The following is a 15,030-nucleotide window of genomic DNA, read 5'->3' on the forward strand; positions in this document are numbered from 1 at the left end:
CCCGGGGAGGGAACCCCTGTGCTACTGTTTCTGTGACAGCAACTCCCTGACGGTCCCCATGCTCTGTCATTCTGTGCCTGCCTTCCCCTGGCCCAACCATGCCCCTGCGGCCAAGCCTGGGCTTCCACGGCCAGCAGGAGGCGCCTTCCCCTCTCCCTACACCCTGGACACTGCCCTCACCCTGGTCTGGAACCCTGCACCCTGCTTCGGGGCCGGCAGCTTCCTGGGATCGAACGACCCCTCCCACGGTCGCCGTTGCCTGCGCAGGGACAACTTTCCTTTGAGCACCGTGCTGGGGGCCGACTGCTCCCCACACCCCGAGAGCGTGGACCTCTGTGTGCAGCCACAGCCCCGCCGGGGCTCCCGGACTCTACCGGCCCCCTGTCCTCTGACGAGCACGTGCGTCCTTACACTGGGCGACCATGACCCTGAGCCACAGCCTCTGAGGTCTGGGCCGTGTGGTGGGCCCGACTCACCTGTGCATTCCCAGCCTGGCTTCAGGGGCCGCCTTGGGTGTGTGGGTGCCCCTAGACCCCCCAGGAAGGCGGCGTGACCTGTGGGCCCCATGAGGGCAGCTGTGGAGGCTGAGAGCCCTCCAGTTGACAAAGTGAGGCCAGCTTTCTCCTGGGGCTCTGGACAGCAGGCTGGGGGGCAGGTGATAAGGGGCTTGTTGGGGTCCCCCGGTTCTGGGCGGTGTCAGGGAGTGTGCTGGGGACCCCGGGAGCTGGGAGGCCTGAGGTCCCCAGCCAGCCCTTGGTCCTGCTAGGTCCAGGGAGGACAGGGTCTCCTGGGGTGCCTTGGCGGCTCCCACCCCTGTTCTCCCCCCAGGGGGCGCCTGGCCCGGCCAGAGCGGGAGGAAGCGGAGGGGGCGCCCAGGTGCAGAGCAGCCATGGGCGCGGGGGCTGGGACGCTGCTGCTGGCGCTGCTGCTGGCGCGGGGCGCGCCCCAGGAGCCGGGTGAGCTGGGGTCGCCGCGGGGGGACCCGAGGGCATGGGGGGAGGCCGGGGAGCGTGGACGCCAGGGAGCTCACCTGCTCTTCTCCGCGCAGAATCGGGGGCAGAGGACTTCCTGCCAGGTAGGGCGCGCAGGACGCGCTGCGCGGAGCCGCCGGGCCGGGTGCGGGGGTGCGGGTGTGCGGGTGTGCGGGTGCGCGGGACGCCTCACCCTCCTCTCCTCCGCTGCAGGTCCCATGAACACCGAACTGTTCTCAAGTAACCGACGGGCCCGGGGGCGGGGCGGGCTGTGCGGGGAGGGTCCGGTGGCACCTCCTTCCCCAGCGGGGCGACCCGGGGGCGCGCGCTTCTACCGGGATCCCGGGTCTCCACAACCCGGGGCGAGGGTGGGCGGGCTGGGCTGTGGCTGCCCTCAGTGCGCGTCTCTCTCTCCATCCCAGAGCCCTGCGGAGAGCGGGAAAATAAGCCGCTGATCGTGGGCGGGGTGGAGTCGGCCCGTGGGCGCTGGCCCTGGATGGCCCACTTGTCGCTGCCGAATAGTCACTTCTGTGGGGGTACCCTGCTGAACCGCCGCTGGGTGCTGTCGGCCGCCCACTGCTTCGGAACGTGAGTCTGGGGGCAGAGGGCAGGAGGAGGCCCGTGCTCTGCCGCTGGATCTGGGCCCCTTGCATCACTGCTGCCCCTGGAGGGAACCCCGGGCATGTTGTTCCAGAATGTTCCTTCAGAACAATCCCATGCACCTTGGGGGCATCGTCCTTTTGCCTTACCAACGCAAGGTGGGCTTCCACCCCGATTCCCCCTCAGCAGGTGTGGACCAAGGTGGGGGAGGCATGAGCTGAGGTGGGCTGGGGGCTGGGCACCCAGCTGCCTCCACCCTGCCCAGTGCCCACCCTGGTGGCCTCCTCTGCCAGCTCCTTTTTGGCTGCACAGAGGCTCACTGGAGGGCTGGGCGCAGTGTCCCTGTCCTAGGACAGCTCTGTGCGGTGACGAGATGAGGGGGAGTGGAGGAAGCCCCGTCCCCTCCGGGTCCCCAGGCTCTGGACGTGGTGGTGGCAGTCTGTGAGCTGGACTTGCTGGTGGCTTGTGGGAAGGGTGGTGTGGCAACCCCGAGTCAGTGTCACCTCCCTGCATGGCCCCATGTGCCCAGGGGGTGGCGCTGCTGCCCAGCACAACGACTGCCCTCATTGGGCAGGAACCCGGATCCCTCCCGGTGGCAGGTGCAGCTGGGCGAGCTGAGCAGCAGGCCTGATCAGTGGAGCATCAGCGCTTACCTGAGCCGCTACCGAGTGAGCAGAATCATTGTGAACCCCAGGGCACACCACATGCACCACGACGTGGCCCTGGTGGAGCTGGCCTCCCCCGTGACCTACAGCGCCTACGTCCAGCCCATCTGCGTGCTCTCCTCCACCTTCATGTTCCAGCACCGGCCTGACTGCTGGACAACTGGCTGGGGCTTCATCCTACAAAACCAGAGTGAGCCGGGGGCACACGTGGTGGGGAGGGGCAGGCACTTCCTGAACACCCTGTTCCTGCCACAGCCGGCCCAGCAGCCCCTCTGTGGTCTCGGGGCCGTGGAGCCCTCTGCCCGCCTGCTCAGCTCTCTGTGCTGCAGTTGTGCCGGCACCGGGAGCCTGCCTCCCCCACTCTGACCCCTCCAGCCTGGCCGAGGATGGACTGACTGGCCGCGGGGCTGCGGGGCGGTTTCTAGATGCACGCTCCACTCGTGGGTCTCTGCTTCCCACTCGCGCCAGCGCCACACGGTCGGATTCCGGGAGCTAAGCAGTGTGTTCCGCCTCAGCGATCCTGAGACCTCCCACCTGGTTCTCCTCCCCAACACTCTCGGGCGGGCTCCGCGTCGGGCCGTGCGTGCTCCACACAAACTGCAGAGTCGGCTGGGCTGTGCGTTGCCGAGGCAGGCGGCACAGAGCGCCGATGCAGGCGGGGCGGTGCTGCCTTCACCCAGCTCGGCTGGATAGCGAGCGAGCGTGCCGGCGACGTCTGTGGCTGTCTGTGTGCACAAACCTTGCTCCGCCACAATGGAACTTAGTCCACTTTATCCTGGCATCGTCTCTATTTCCTTCTTGGAGTGTTCATTCTGCCCAGAAACGGCTCTGTGGAGACCGATCCTGCGCCGTGCACTTGCTGGGTTCGCTGAGGAGTCCAGCAGGGTTCCGAGGCCTCTGCGGGTCCCTCCTGACGCGCGCTTGTCGTGTGCACAGCTGATCCTCCTCCAGCAGATGCGGCGTGAACCTTCAGTCTGTGCTGAACACAGGGGCCAGGGCAAGCGCCCCCCGCTCTCTCCTGACGACACAGGGAGGCTCTGCGACTTCTCCCATGAGCATGGTTTTAGGTCCTTCTGTGGTATTGCTGGGCGGCCAGGAGGGGCAAACCAGAGGACACCGCCCCCGGCACTGCAGTGTGGCCCTCGCACTCCCCAGCCCCTGGTGGCAGAGCACAGGCTAAGGTCGTGTCCTCTGTCTTCTACCCCAGGCATCCCCGCTCCATTCAACCTCCGGGAAGTGCAGGTCACCATTCTGAACACCACCTGGTGCAATCACCTCTTCAGCCTGCCCTCTGAGCGCCACCTAGTGGAGGAGTACATGGTCTGCGCCGCCAGACAGGAAGGCGGGGTGGTCTGCAGTGTGAGTGACCCTACCCGACTGGGGCAGAACCCCTGCCGTCCCAGCCCCCTCCCCACCCCCACCTGCAGTGCCTGCGTGAGAGCAGTGGCAGGGGGCAAACCACCTCCTTCCACAGTTCCGCTCCCCCTCCTCACGCCAGCCCCGGGTGCTGCTGGCCCACTTTGCAGATGCAGAAGCTGAGGCGTGCCCGCTGCATGGGAGGGGAACTTGCACCTCCTGCTCTCCCGCCCCCCCTCCCTGCCCCAGGCCATGCTCACCACGTTGCTCCCCAGGGCGACTCAGGGGGACCCTTGGTCTGCGACATCGATGGAATCTGGTACCAGGTTGCAATTATCAGCTGGGCAATTGGCTGTGGGCTGCCCAACCGCCCCTCTGGCTACGCCAACGTCAGCCAGTACTTCAAGTGGATAAAGCTGGTGGCTGGTGCGCCCAAGCCGGACCCCTCCCCTACTCTGCTGCTGCTGGCTCTGCGCTGTGCTTCCTGGGTTCTGTGGGCAGCATGAGCCGCCCACCCCACCCCCCACACCTATGAGGGTGTGCTGGGTGCCCCAGCGCCAGCCCCTTCCCCGGGGCTGTAGGCACCCAGGGCTGGGGTGGGGACTGCCTGTGGACCTGGCTCCTATCCTCTGTGTCTCATTTGCTAATAAACCTGTGTGGGCGCCTCAGCTGTCACTCTAAGGTTTGTGCAGAGCCAGCGTCTTCATGAGCAGCTCCCTCTGTTCAGCCAGGTCCATCCAGCCCAAGACAGTCCCCCCACTCCCAAACCTCTGTGCCCCGACAGTCACGCTCTGGTTGAAACAGGAGAGCCCCCTCCAGTGCGTGCAGGCAGGAAGATAAAGATGGCAGCGCAGGCCTGGCTCCAGGTGGCTGGGGGCGGGGGCACATGCTCCCAAGGCCCCATTCCACTGTCCCCACCACACAAGCCCCGGACACCGCTGCTCCTGCCATGGGCCCCAGAGGCTGGCCTGGCTCAGGACGGGGTGCAGGTGTGCACTGGCCCCGGGGCACCCGGGCTCCCTGGGGTCCTGTCCCAGGGCCCCTGCTCTGTCGGGGGAATCCCAGAGCCGGGTTGTTCTCTGTTTCTTTCACGAGAGCACGTTTCATCATGCAGAAACGTCCGTGAGTCCCTCAGGTGTGGACAGGGACAGAGCTCCCCCGCCTGCCCCCAGCGCCAGCAGCGGCGGCCCCGGCCCCTCTGCCCGCCCTCCACGGCGAGCCTCCGCCGTGTTCTCGGCCCCTTCACTTGCACTGCCCGTGAGCACGTCTCCTCCTTCGTCCCCGGTCACCAGCCCAGCCCCCAGCTCTGTCCATCTTACTGTTCAGCCCCTGCACCACAGTGATTTATTCCAACCACAGGATTGTGTGTGAGCGACACCCGCCTCGTTCCCCGCTCTCTGCGGGCGCTTCCTGCCTCCTGCCGCCAGCGCCATCAGCTGCTTCTCAGGGGCGCGCGTCAGCGATGGCGGCCATTCTCTGCCCATGCCCCTGCGGCCAAGCCTGGGCTTCCACGGCCAGCAGGAGGCGCCTTCCCCTCACCCTGGTCTGGAACCCTGCACCCTGCTTCAAGCCCAGCAGCTTCCTGGGATGGAACGACCCCTCCCACGGTCGCCGTTGCCTGCGCAGGGACAACTTTCCTTTGAGCACCGTGCTGGGGGCCGACTGCTCCCCACACCCCGAGAGCGTGGACCTCTGTGTGCAGCCACAGCCCCGCCGGGGCTCCCGGACTCTACTGGCCCCCTGTCCTCTGACGAGCACGTGAGTCCTTACACTGGGCGACCGTGACCCTGAGCCACAGCCTCTGAGGTCTGGGCCGTGTGGTGGGCCCGACTCACCTGTGCATTCCCAGCCTGGCTTCAGGGGCCGCCTTGGGTGTGTGGGTGCCCCTAGACCCCCCCAGGAAGGCGGCGTGACCTGTGGGCCCCATGAGGGCAGCTGTGGAGGCTGAGAGCCCTCCAGTTGACAAAGTGAGGCCAGCTTCCTCCTGGGGCTCAGGACAGCACGCTGGGGTGCAGGTGATAAGGGGCTTGTTGGGGTCCCCCGGTTCTGGGCGGTCTCAGGGAGTGTGGCTGGGGACCCCGGGAGCTGGGAGGCCTGAGGTCCCCAGCCAGCCCTTGGTCCTGCTAGGTCCAGGGAGGACAGGGTCTCCTGGGGTGCCTTGGCGGCTCCCACCCCTGTTCTCCCCCCAGGGGGCGCCTGGCCCGGCCAGAGCGGGAGGAAGCGGAGGGGGCGCCCAGGTGCAGAGCAGCCATGGGCGCGGGGGCTGGGACGCTGCTGCTGGCGCTGCTGCTGGCGCGGGGCGCGCCCCAGGAGCCGGGTGAGCTGGGGTCGCCGCGGGGGGACCCGAGGGCATGGGGGGAGGCCGGGGAGCGTGGACGCCAGGGAGCTCACCTGCTCTTCTCCGCGCAGAATCGCGGATTTGGGACCCGCTGGCCGGTAGGGCGCGCAGGACGCGCTGCGCGGAGCCGCCGGGCCGGGTGCGGGGGTGCGGGTGTGCGGGTGCGCGGGACGCCTCACCCTCCTCTCCTCCGCTGCAGGTCCCATGAACACCGAGCTGTTCTCAAGTAACCGACGGGCCCGGGGGCGGGGCGGGCTGTGCGGGGAGGGTCCGGTGGCACCTCCTTCCCCAGCGGGGCGACCCGGGGGCGCGCGCTTCTACCGGGATCCCGGGTCTCCACAACCCGGGGCGAGGGTGGGCGGGCTGGGCTGTGGCTGCCCTCAGTGCGCGTCTCTCTCTCCATCCAGAGCCCTGTGGCCACCAGGATATTAAACCGCTGATCGTGGGCGGGGGAGAGTCGGTCCGTGGGCGCTGGCCGTGGATGGCCAGTATGCGCAGGGATAGCATCCCTGTGTGTGGGGGCACCTTGCTGAACCACCGCTGGGTGCTCACAGCCGCGCACTGCTTCAGAAAGTGAGTGGGGGCTCTGGTGGAGGGGGGCGTTGAATTTTCATCTCCACCGCAGAGGTGGTGCAGGCCAGGCATACTGAATCGTCATGGGGGTGCACTCTAACGCCCACTCAAGGTCCTGTTGCTGCCCCTGGAGGGAACCCCGGGCATGTTGTTCCAGAATGTTCTTTCAGAACAATCCCATGCACCTTGGGGGCATCGTCCTTTTGCCTTACCAACGCAAGGTGGGCTTCCACCCCGATTCCCCCTCAGCAGGTGTGGACCAAGGTGGGGGAGGCATGAGCTGAGGTGGGCTGGGGGCTGGGCACCCAGCTGCCTCCACCCTGCCCAGTGCCCACCCTGGTGGCCTCCTCTGCCAGCTCCTTTTTGGCTGCACAGAGGCTCACTGGAGGGCTGGGCGCAGTGTCCCTGTCCTAGGACAGCTCTGTGCGGTGACGAGATGAGGGGGAGTGGAGGAAGCCCCGTCCCCTCCGGGTCCCCAGGCTCTGGACGTGGTGGTGGCAGTGTGTGAGCTGGACTTGCTGGTGGCTTGTGGGAAGGCCGGTGTGGCAACCCCCAGTCAGTGTCACCTCCCTGCATGGCCCCATGTGCCCAGGGGGTGGTGCTGCTGCCCAGGCCCTGACTGCTGTGTTTGGCACCAGGACCCAGAATGTGAAGCGGTGGCGAGTCCAGCTGGGTGAGCTGAGTAACAGGCCGCCGTTCTACAACATCCGTGCCTGGATGACACGATTCCGAGTGAACAAAATCGTCATCTTCCCTCTCCACCTGGGCACGTCCAACGACGTGGCCCTGGTGGAGCTGGCCTCCCACGTGACCTACAGCACCTACATCCGGCCCATCTGCGTGCTCTCCTCCACCTTCATGTTCCTGAACCAGCCCAACTGCTGGGCCACTGGCTGGGGCTTCATCGCAGACAACGGCAGTGAGCCGGGGACAGCCGTGGGGGGGAGGGGCGGGCACTGTCCTGGACACCCTGTTCCCGCCGCACACGGCCAGCAGCCCCTCTGTGGCTCTGGGGCCGTGGAGCCCTCTGCCCCCCTGCTGCGTCTCTCCACTGGTCCCACACACGTGGCTCCCACACACGTGGCTGCCGCTGCCCTCCAGACACAGCGCTGGCTGGAAGCCTGCGTGGGCAGCACGGGACCGTGGCGCGGCCTGGTTGATCAGCTCTGGCAGGTTTTGTTGCATCCCAGGGTTTGCTCGGTGGGATCCTGTCATCCGCCAGCAGTCGGGGTTTTCCTGTTTCTTGTCCGCCAGTCCTGGCTGGCACCTCGGTTCCGTGTTGAATAACGGGACGAGACCAAGCGCCACGGCCTGCTCCTGAGGGCAGACAGAGAGCTCTCGGGCTCACGCGTGAGCGTGATCTGGCTGTGGGCTTTTCCTACGTGGGCTTGAAGATGCTCAGTTGGGATCCCTCCAGTCCTGGTTTGTTGCGTCTTCCTCTGGAGAAATGCTGAGTTTTTGTAAAAGGTTGTTCACCTACGGGAAAGGCACAGTGACAGAGAGAGCTTCCCGGCTCACTCCCCGTGTGTAGGAACACAGGCCCAGGCAGCTGCTCCACGACGCCTGAGCCCCGAGCTGCCCTTAGCCGGGAGGCGCTCGGAGCACTGATTCCACGTCTCCCCCACCGTGGGCTCCTGCAGAGCCTGTGCTTCTGCGCAGGCCGTGGCCGTCCGTGGCCATCCGTGGCCATCCGTGGCCGTCCGTGGGTCTGTGTGGCATTTCCTTTTCCTCTGTGCTCGTCACTTGTGGGTGTACAGTCATTCTGAAGGTCCCCTCCCACTGCCCTGTGTCTGCCGGGTCACCGTAATCTGTACTCTGGCCGTGGGTTCCGGCCCACCTGCCCTCCTTTCTGCCAGTGCCAGGCCCCCCGCTGTTGCTCCCCGGTTCCCTGGGACGTGACGGGCGATTCCCTCCTCAGGCGTGGCGCCCTGCACGGCTGCGGGTTTCCTTCTGAGACAGCCACGGCTGCCCTCGGCGGCTCCTTTTCCTTCATCTCCACGGATTTTCCAGTTGTGCCAGGGAACTCTTTGCGAGGCATCGGCCATTTAAGAGTGTGCTCTCTGCACGGTGACTCTGACCAGATTTTGTGACGCAGGCCTGTTGTGTACCCAGGTATTTCTAGGTGCTCCGTCTGCGCAGGGAGTCGCCTCCACGTAAGGTGCCCTTCTTTGGTGTTTGTTACAAGCACTGATTTAAAGTCGATCGGCGTGGAGTCATTTCAGCAACCTGGGCCTCTGTGGGTCCTGCCCGCGTGGACCCTTTCCCACTCGGTCCCTTTCGGCCTCTGGTGCCTTGGGATCAAAGTGTCTCTTGCTGGTGGCAGATGGCGAGAGCCTGTGTTTTAAGCCATTTTGCCAATCTCTGCCTGTTTTGAGTAGCATTTAATCCACTTATGTTAGAAGCATTACCAGCTAGCAAAAATTATACTATCTTGTGACTTGTTTCTTATTTTTTTGTAGCATCAAGGGTAGTACAAAAAGTGCATCGAAAACGGAATTAAAAGATAGCTATATTTTTGTGCAAAACATTGAAATCCATAGTTTTTTTTCAAAAAGATGTATTTATTTATTTGAATGTCAGAGTTACATAGAGAGAGGAGAGGCACAAAGAGAGAGAGAGAGAGGTCTTCCATCCGCTGGTTCACTCCCCAGTTGAACCAAAGTCAGGAGCCAGGAGCTTCTGCTGGGTCTCCCACGAACCAGCGCCCATATGGGATGCCGGCACTGCAGGCCAGGGTGTTGACACACTGTGCCACAGCGCCAGTCCCTCCATACATAGCTTCTTTCTTAACGTTTTCCATGGGCTTCTTGGAGACCCATGATGTCTTGTCTTAGACTTTTTTTTTTTATTTTTTTGACAGGCAGAGTAGACAGTGAGAGAGAGAGACAGAGAGAAAGGTCTTCCTTTTGCCGTTGGTTCACCCTCCAATGGCTGCCATGACTGGCGCGCTGCGGCCGGCACACCGCGCTGATCCGATGGCAGGAGCCAGGAGCCAGGTGCTTCTCCTGGTCTCCCATGGGCTGCAGGGCCCAAGCACCTGGGCCATCCTCCACTGCCTTCCCGGGCCACAGCAGAGAGCTGGCCTGGGAGAGGGGCAACCGGGACAGAATCCGGCGCCCCAACCGGGACTAGAACCCGGTGTGCCGGCGCCGCTAGGCGGAGGATTAGCCTAGTGAGCCGTGGCGCCGGCTTGTCTTAGACTTTTTAAAATTTTTGAATATTTATTTATTTATTTGAAAGTCAGAGTTAGAGAGAGGAGAGGTCTTCCAACCTCGGGTTCACTCCCCAGATGGCTCCAATAGCGGGGCTGGGCCAGGCTGAAGCCAGGAGCTTTATCCAGGTCTTTACTTATTTTCTTAGTTGCTGTTCTGTGGATTTCAGTTAGCTTCTTTTCTTTTTAAACTGTTAATTATTTGGGACCAGCATGTAGCGCAGCAGGTTAACGCCCTGGCCTGAAGCACTGGCATCCCACATGGGCTCTGGTTCTAGTCCCGGCTGCTCCTCTTCTGACCCAGCTCTCTGCTATGGCCTGGGAAAGCAGTAGAAGATGGCCCAAGCCCTTGGGCCCCTGCACCCAAATGGGAGACCTGGAAGAAGCTTCAGACTCCTGGCTTTGGATCAGCACAGCTCCGGCTGTTGCGGCCATCTGGGGAGTAAACCAGTGGATGGAAGACCTCTCTCTCTCTACCTCTCTCTCTCTCTGTTAACTCTGCCTTTCAAATAAATAAAAATTTTCAAATAAATAAGAATTCAAAAATCTTTTAAAAAATGTTTATTATTTGAAAGAGTTACAGAGGAAAAAGGTAGAAACAGACAGACAGAGATCTTCCCTCCGCTGGTTCTCTCTGCAGATGGCCAGGACCACAGGGCTGGGTCGGGCTCAGGCCAGGAGCCTGAGCTGCCTCTGGGCCTGCAGCACGGGCGCAGGGCCATAACAGAGCCGCACTCCGCTGCTCTCCCGCGCACTAGCAGGGAGCTGCACTGGAAAGAGGGCGGCCGGGAACTGGCGCCCCTCCGGGATGGCTGCTTAGCCCACTGCGCCACAGCGCTGGCCCCTTACACGTCGCCTTCTGCATGTTCTACAATCCATTTTAAATCAAATACCTCCTCAGCCTCAAGAGGACACAAATCTTTGCTCCTGGACAGCCCCGGTCTCCGTCCGTCGCAGGGTCCCAGTTTGAATCCTCATGCAGTGTGAAATCACCTGGACGGATTCTGCTCTCGCTCTGAGTGCGTTGTGCAGGGTCATAGAGGAGTCACAACAGAGCGGCTTTGACTGCCTCCAGATCACTGTTGCCGTCTTCCTGCCATTGCCCTCTGCTTCCTTGCTTGGCTTTTGTTCAAAACCCCAACAAGTGGCCCTTTAAAAAGTACTTATTCGGCTGGCGCCGTAGCTCACTAGGCTAATCTTGCGGCGCCGGCACACCGGGTTCTAGTCCCGGTCAGGGCGCCGGATTCTGTCCCAGTTGTCCCTCTTCCAGCTCTCTGCTGTGGCCAGGGAGTGCAGTGGAGGATGGCCCAGGTGCTTGGGCCCTGCACCCCATGGGAGACCAGGAGAAGTACCTGGCTCCTGCCATCGGATCAGCACGGTGCGCTGGCTGCAGTGCGCCAGCTGCGGCGGCCATTGGAGGGTGAACCAACGGCAAAGGAAGACCTTTCTCTCTGTCTCTCTCTCTCTCACTGTCCACTCTGCCTGTCAAAAAAAAATTACTTATTCGTTTTTCTTCTTTGTATGACAGAGACAGGACGGTAGACCAAGGGAGGTCTTCAGTCTGCGGATTCTCTCCTCAAATGCCCACAGCACCCCGGGCTGGGCTGGGCTCAAACCAGGGGCCCAGAGCTGCGTCCAGGCGCTGGCACCCTCAGCTCTGGCTCCCAGGGTGCCTTAGCAGGACGTGGGCCTGGAAGAAGAGCAGGATCACCCAGGCCCTCCAACCCCCCTCCAGCCATGCGCCGTCCACTTGGAGATGGTTCCGGGTCCTCCCCAGCAGCACACGTGTGCTCCGTGCCCTAGAGCTGCACCCTCCACTGTGTGTTTCTGCCCCACAACTCACGTCTTTTATTTTTATAGATTTATTTATTTTCTTGAACGTCAGAGTTACAGAGAGGCAGAGGCAGCAGCAGCAGAGAGAGAGAGAGAGAGAGAGAGAGAGAGAGGCCTTCCACCTGCTGGTTCACTCACCAAATAACCTCAACGGCCAGATCCAAAGCCAGGGGCCAGGAGCTTCCTCTGGGTCTCCCACGTGGGTACAGGGGCCCAAGGACTTGGGCCGTCTTCTGCCTTCTGAACAGGGTGTTCAGAACAGTGCCACCCCCTCCCCTCCACGTGTGCCCCTGGCTCACTCTGGTTTTGTACGATGTAGCCCCAGGCAGTTGTCCGGCAGTCGGGCTGGTGCTGGAACATGGCAGCTGCTTTACCCGCTATGCCACAGCACTGGCCCCACAGCTGACATCACAACGCATGGCAAAAACCATGCGTTAATGTAGACTACTCAGGCTTGATTTTTAAAAAATACTTATTTGGGGCTGGCACTGTGGTGTAGCAGGTAAAGCCGCCACCTGCAGTGCCAGTATCCTATATGGGCTCAGGTTCAAGTCCCAGCTGCTCCACTTCCGATCCAGCTCTCTGCTATGGCCTGGGAAAGCAGTAGAAGATGGCCCAAGTCCTTGGGCCCTGCACCTGGCTAGGAGACCAGGAAGAGGCTCCTGGCCCCAGGCTTTGGATGGGCACAGCTCTGGCTGTTGTGGCCTTTGGGGAGTGAACCAGAAGATGGAAGACCTCTCTCTCTCTCTCTCTCTCTGCCTCTTTCTGTGTAACTCTGACTTTCAAATAAATAAATAAATCTTTAAAAAACATTTATTTATTATGAGTTACAGAGAGAGGGAGCTAGGCAGACATCTTCCATCCACCGACTCACTCCCCAAATGGCTGCAACAGCTAGCACAAGGCAAGCCCGGGAGCCAGGAGCTGCTTCTGGAGTCCCATGTGGGTGGCAGAGGTCCAATACTTGGGCCCTCTTTTGCTGCCTTCCCGGGCCAGTCAGCAGGGAGCTGGATCCTAAGTGGAGCAGCTGGGACCAGAGCCAGGGCTTGCACAGGGCGGTGGTGGGTTAACTTGCTGCACCACAACGCTGGCCTGCTGCTTGCTTTCTGTGTCTCGTGTAACTCACGGAGGACAAAGAGAGCAGTTACAGACCGAGAGGCGAGCCAGACTGCTCTTCTGCCTATCTGGACGGTTTCCTTTACCACTTCTCTTTCTTTACACACTATGCTTCTCCTTGCCACCTGCAAGACTCCATTTTCCACTTCAGCGGGGCAGTGGGAGCCCCTCAGCCGGGGTCTGTGCAGACCCCCGAGGCTCCTGCTCTTAGCGCAGTCCTCCCTGGCCACTCCCCCGACTGCCGGCGGCCCCCGTGGTCTCTGCCAGAAATCAGCTGCTGCTGGCCCGGTTCTGGCCGGCTGCAGGCATTTGCGGAGTGAGCCAGTGCATGGGAGACCCTCCCCGTCTCTTCCTCCGTCTGTAACTCTAACTGTCAGATAATAAATAAATAAATTTAAAGCATTGCTTTCTGTGATCGTCCAGTCAAATACGCGTAATTCAAAGCCCAAGGGGAAGGATTCCAAAAGATAACTCACCTGTAATTTTTCCAATGGATGGTGGCGCGTACCAGCTCGGGAAGTCTGAGGCAATGTCCCAGGCTGCCGGGAGGGGGAGACGTGACGGGGGAGCACCCAGTGCGGTTCCGCACTGTGGTGTTGTTTTCTGACGTGAGTGGGGCATCTGGCAACATTTAGACGGCTCTGAGGATGAGGGGGAGGGCTTCCCGTTGTTGATTTCCTGTCCTGCTGTACAGGACAACTCTGCCTTCAGAAAATGCGTAATGAGGGAGAGGAACCGCTGCTGCTCTCGCTCAAGTCCCCGTGCGCGTGAGCAGACGCCTCCCTCCGCTGTGTGCAAGGTCCTCTGTGTCTCGGGTTATGGGTTACGCTGCGTCCCCTCGTCCTCTCGTATTCCTGTTTGATCCGCCTCTGGCTTCTGGGAATTCATGTCTTTCATCACATTCTGGAAGATCCGTCCTGGATTCCACAGCTGTGTTGGAGTTCTGATCTTTTCTTTCTTTCATTTGATTTGAAAGGCACACAGAGTCTGAGAAAAAGAGAGAAACAGAGACAGAGAGACAGACGCCCCAACCCACTGGTTCACTCAGAAATGCTCACAACAGCTGGGCTGGGCCAGGACAAAGGCGAGAGCCCAGAACCCGATCCGGGTTTCCCACTGAGTGGCAGGGACTCCAGGGCTTGCGCCGTCCGTGTGCACATTCGCAGGAAGCTGCAACGGAAGCAGAGACGAGACCCAGACCTAGGCACCCTCAGGCAGGGCCATCATCATCGTGTCAATGGGGAACGGAGACGGGGGGGCCCAGCAGCAGGTCCACCCATCGGGCCCTTCTGTGCTGCTGATGGTCAGCCTCGCGGGAATCCCCGAGGACCGCACTGTGGCTCCCGCGCTCCCCTGCCCCTGATGGCACAGGACAGGCTAAGGGTGCTGTCCTCTGTCTTCCCCCAGCTGGAATACCCCCTCCATACAACCTCCGGGAAGTGAAGCTCGCCGTCATCAACAACACCTGGTGCAACCACCTCTACACACTGCCCGCCGAGCGCACAGACAAGGGCGCTATCCACGACAGCTGGATCTGTGCCGGCAGGGAAGAGGGCGGTGCAGACGCCTGCGGTGTGAGTAAACCCCACTCCCTGCCGTCCCAGCCCCCTCCTCACCCCCAGCTGCAGTGCCTGCGTGAGAGCAGTGGCAGGGGCAAACCACCTCCTTCCACAGTTCCGCTCCCCCTCCTCACGCCAGCCCCGGGTGCTGCTGGCCCACTTTGCAGATGCAGAAGCTGAGGCGTGCCCGCTGCATGGGAGGGGAACTTGCACCTTCCTGCTCTCCCGCCCTCCTCCCTGCCCCAGGCCATGCTCACCACATTGCTCCCCAGGGCGACTCAGGGGGACCCTTGGTCTGTGACAGCGATGGAATCTGGTACCAGCTCGGAATCGTGAACTGGGGAGTGGGCTGTGGGCTACGCACCCGGCCCGGTGTCTATACCAATGTCAGCCAGTACTTCAAGTGGATAAAGTTGGTGGCTGGTGCACCCAAGCCGGACCCCTCCCCTACTCTGCTGCTGCTGGCTCTGCGCTGTGCTTCCTGGGTTCTGTGGGCAGCATGAGCCGCCCACACACCCCCCCCAACACACCTATGAGGGTGTGCTGGGTGCCCCAGCACCAGCCCCTTCCCCGGGGCTGTAGGCACCCAGGGCTGGGGTGGGGACTGCCTGTGGACCTGGCTCCTATCCTCTGTGTCTCATTTGCTAATAAACCTGTGTGGGCGCCCCAGCTGTCACTCTAAGGTTTGTGCAGAGCCAGCGTCTTCATGAGCAACTCCCTCTGTTCAGCCGAGTCCATCCAGCCCAAGATAGTCCCCCACTCCCAAACCTCTGTGCCCCGACAGTCACGCTCTGGTTGAACCAGGAGA

The 15,030-nt window shown here is 62.0% G+C and overlaps 1 protein-coding gene across 2 annotated transcripts; it reads left to right on the forward strand.

The window, feature by feature from the left end:
• Positions 1–798: 798 nt before the first annotated feature.
• Positions 799–14,738, forward strand: LOC100340108 (serine protease 41). 2 transcript variants are annotated; one of them, XM_017338732.3, is made up of 7 exons: positions 799–956; positions 1,049–1,075; positions 6,130–6,156; positions 6,338–6,503; positions 7,142–7,422; positions 14,071–14,237; positions 14,495–14,738. In XM_017338732.3, the coding sequence occupies exons 1-7, from the start codon at positions 890–892 to the stop codon at positions 14,723–14,725; spliced, it is 966 nt and encodes a 321-aa protein (XP_017194221.3). In that variant the 5' UTR covers positions 799–889; the 3' UTR covers positions 14,726–14,738. The 2 variants fall into 2 exon arrangements, with proteins under 2 accessions (XP_017194221.3, XP_069920196.1); XM_070064095.1 differs by lacking the exons at positions 6,130–6,156; positions 6,338–6,503; positions 7,142–7,422; positions 14,071–14,237; positions 14,495–14,738 and adding exons at positions 1,185–1,211; positions 1,394–1,559; positions 2,146–2,426; positions 3,444–3,595; positions 3,868–4,358 and having other exon boundaries at positions 812–956.
• The last annotated feature ends 292 nt before the right edge of the window (positions 14,739–15,030 follow it).

The sequence above is a fragment of the Oryctolagus cuniculus genome, chromosome 19 (genome assembly GCF_964237555.1).
Source record: "Oryctolagus cuniculus chromosome 19, mOryCun1.1, whole genome shotgun sequence".
NCBI lineage: Eukaryota > Metazoa > Chordata > Mammalia > Lagomorpha > Leporidae > Oryctolagus > Oryctolagus cuniculus.

Coding starts and splice junctions, on each gene's coding strand:
- LOC100340108 (XM_017338732.3), top strand. CDS start 890: ATGGGCGCGGGGGCTGGGACGCTGCTGCTGGCGCTGCTGCTGGCGCGG. Junction 957..1,048: donor GGGCGCGCCCCAGGAGCCGG/GTGAGCTGGGGT, acceptor TTCTCCGCGCAG/AATCGGGGGCAGAGGACTTC. Junction 6,504..7,141: donor GCCGCGCACTGCTTCAGAAA/GTGAGTGGGGGC, acceptor GTTTGGCACCAG/GACCCAGAATGTGAAGCGGT.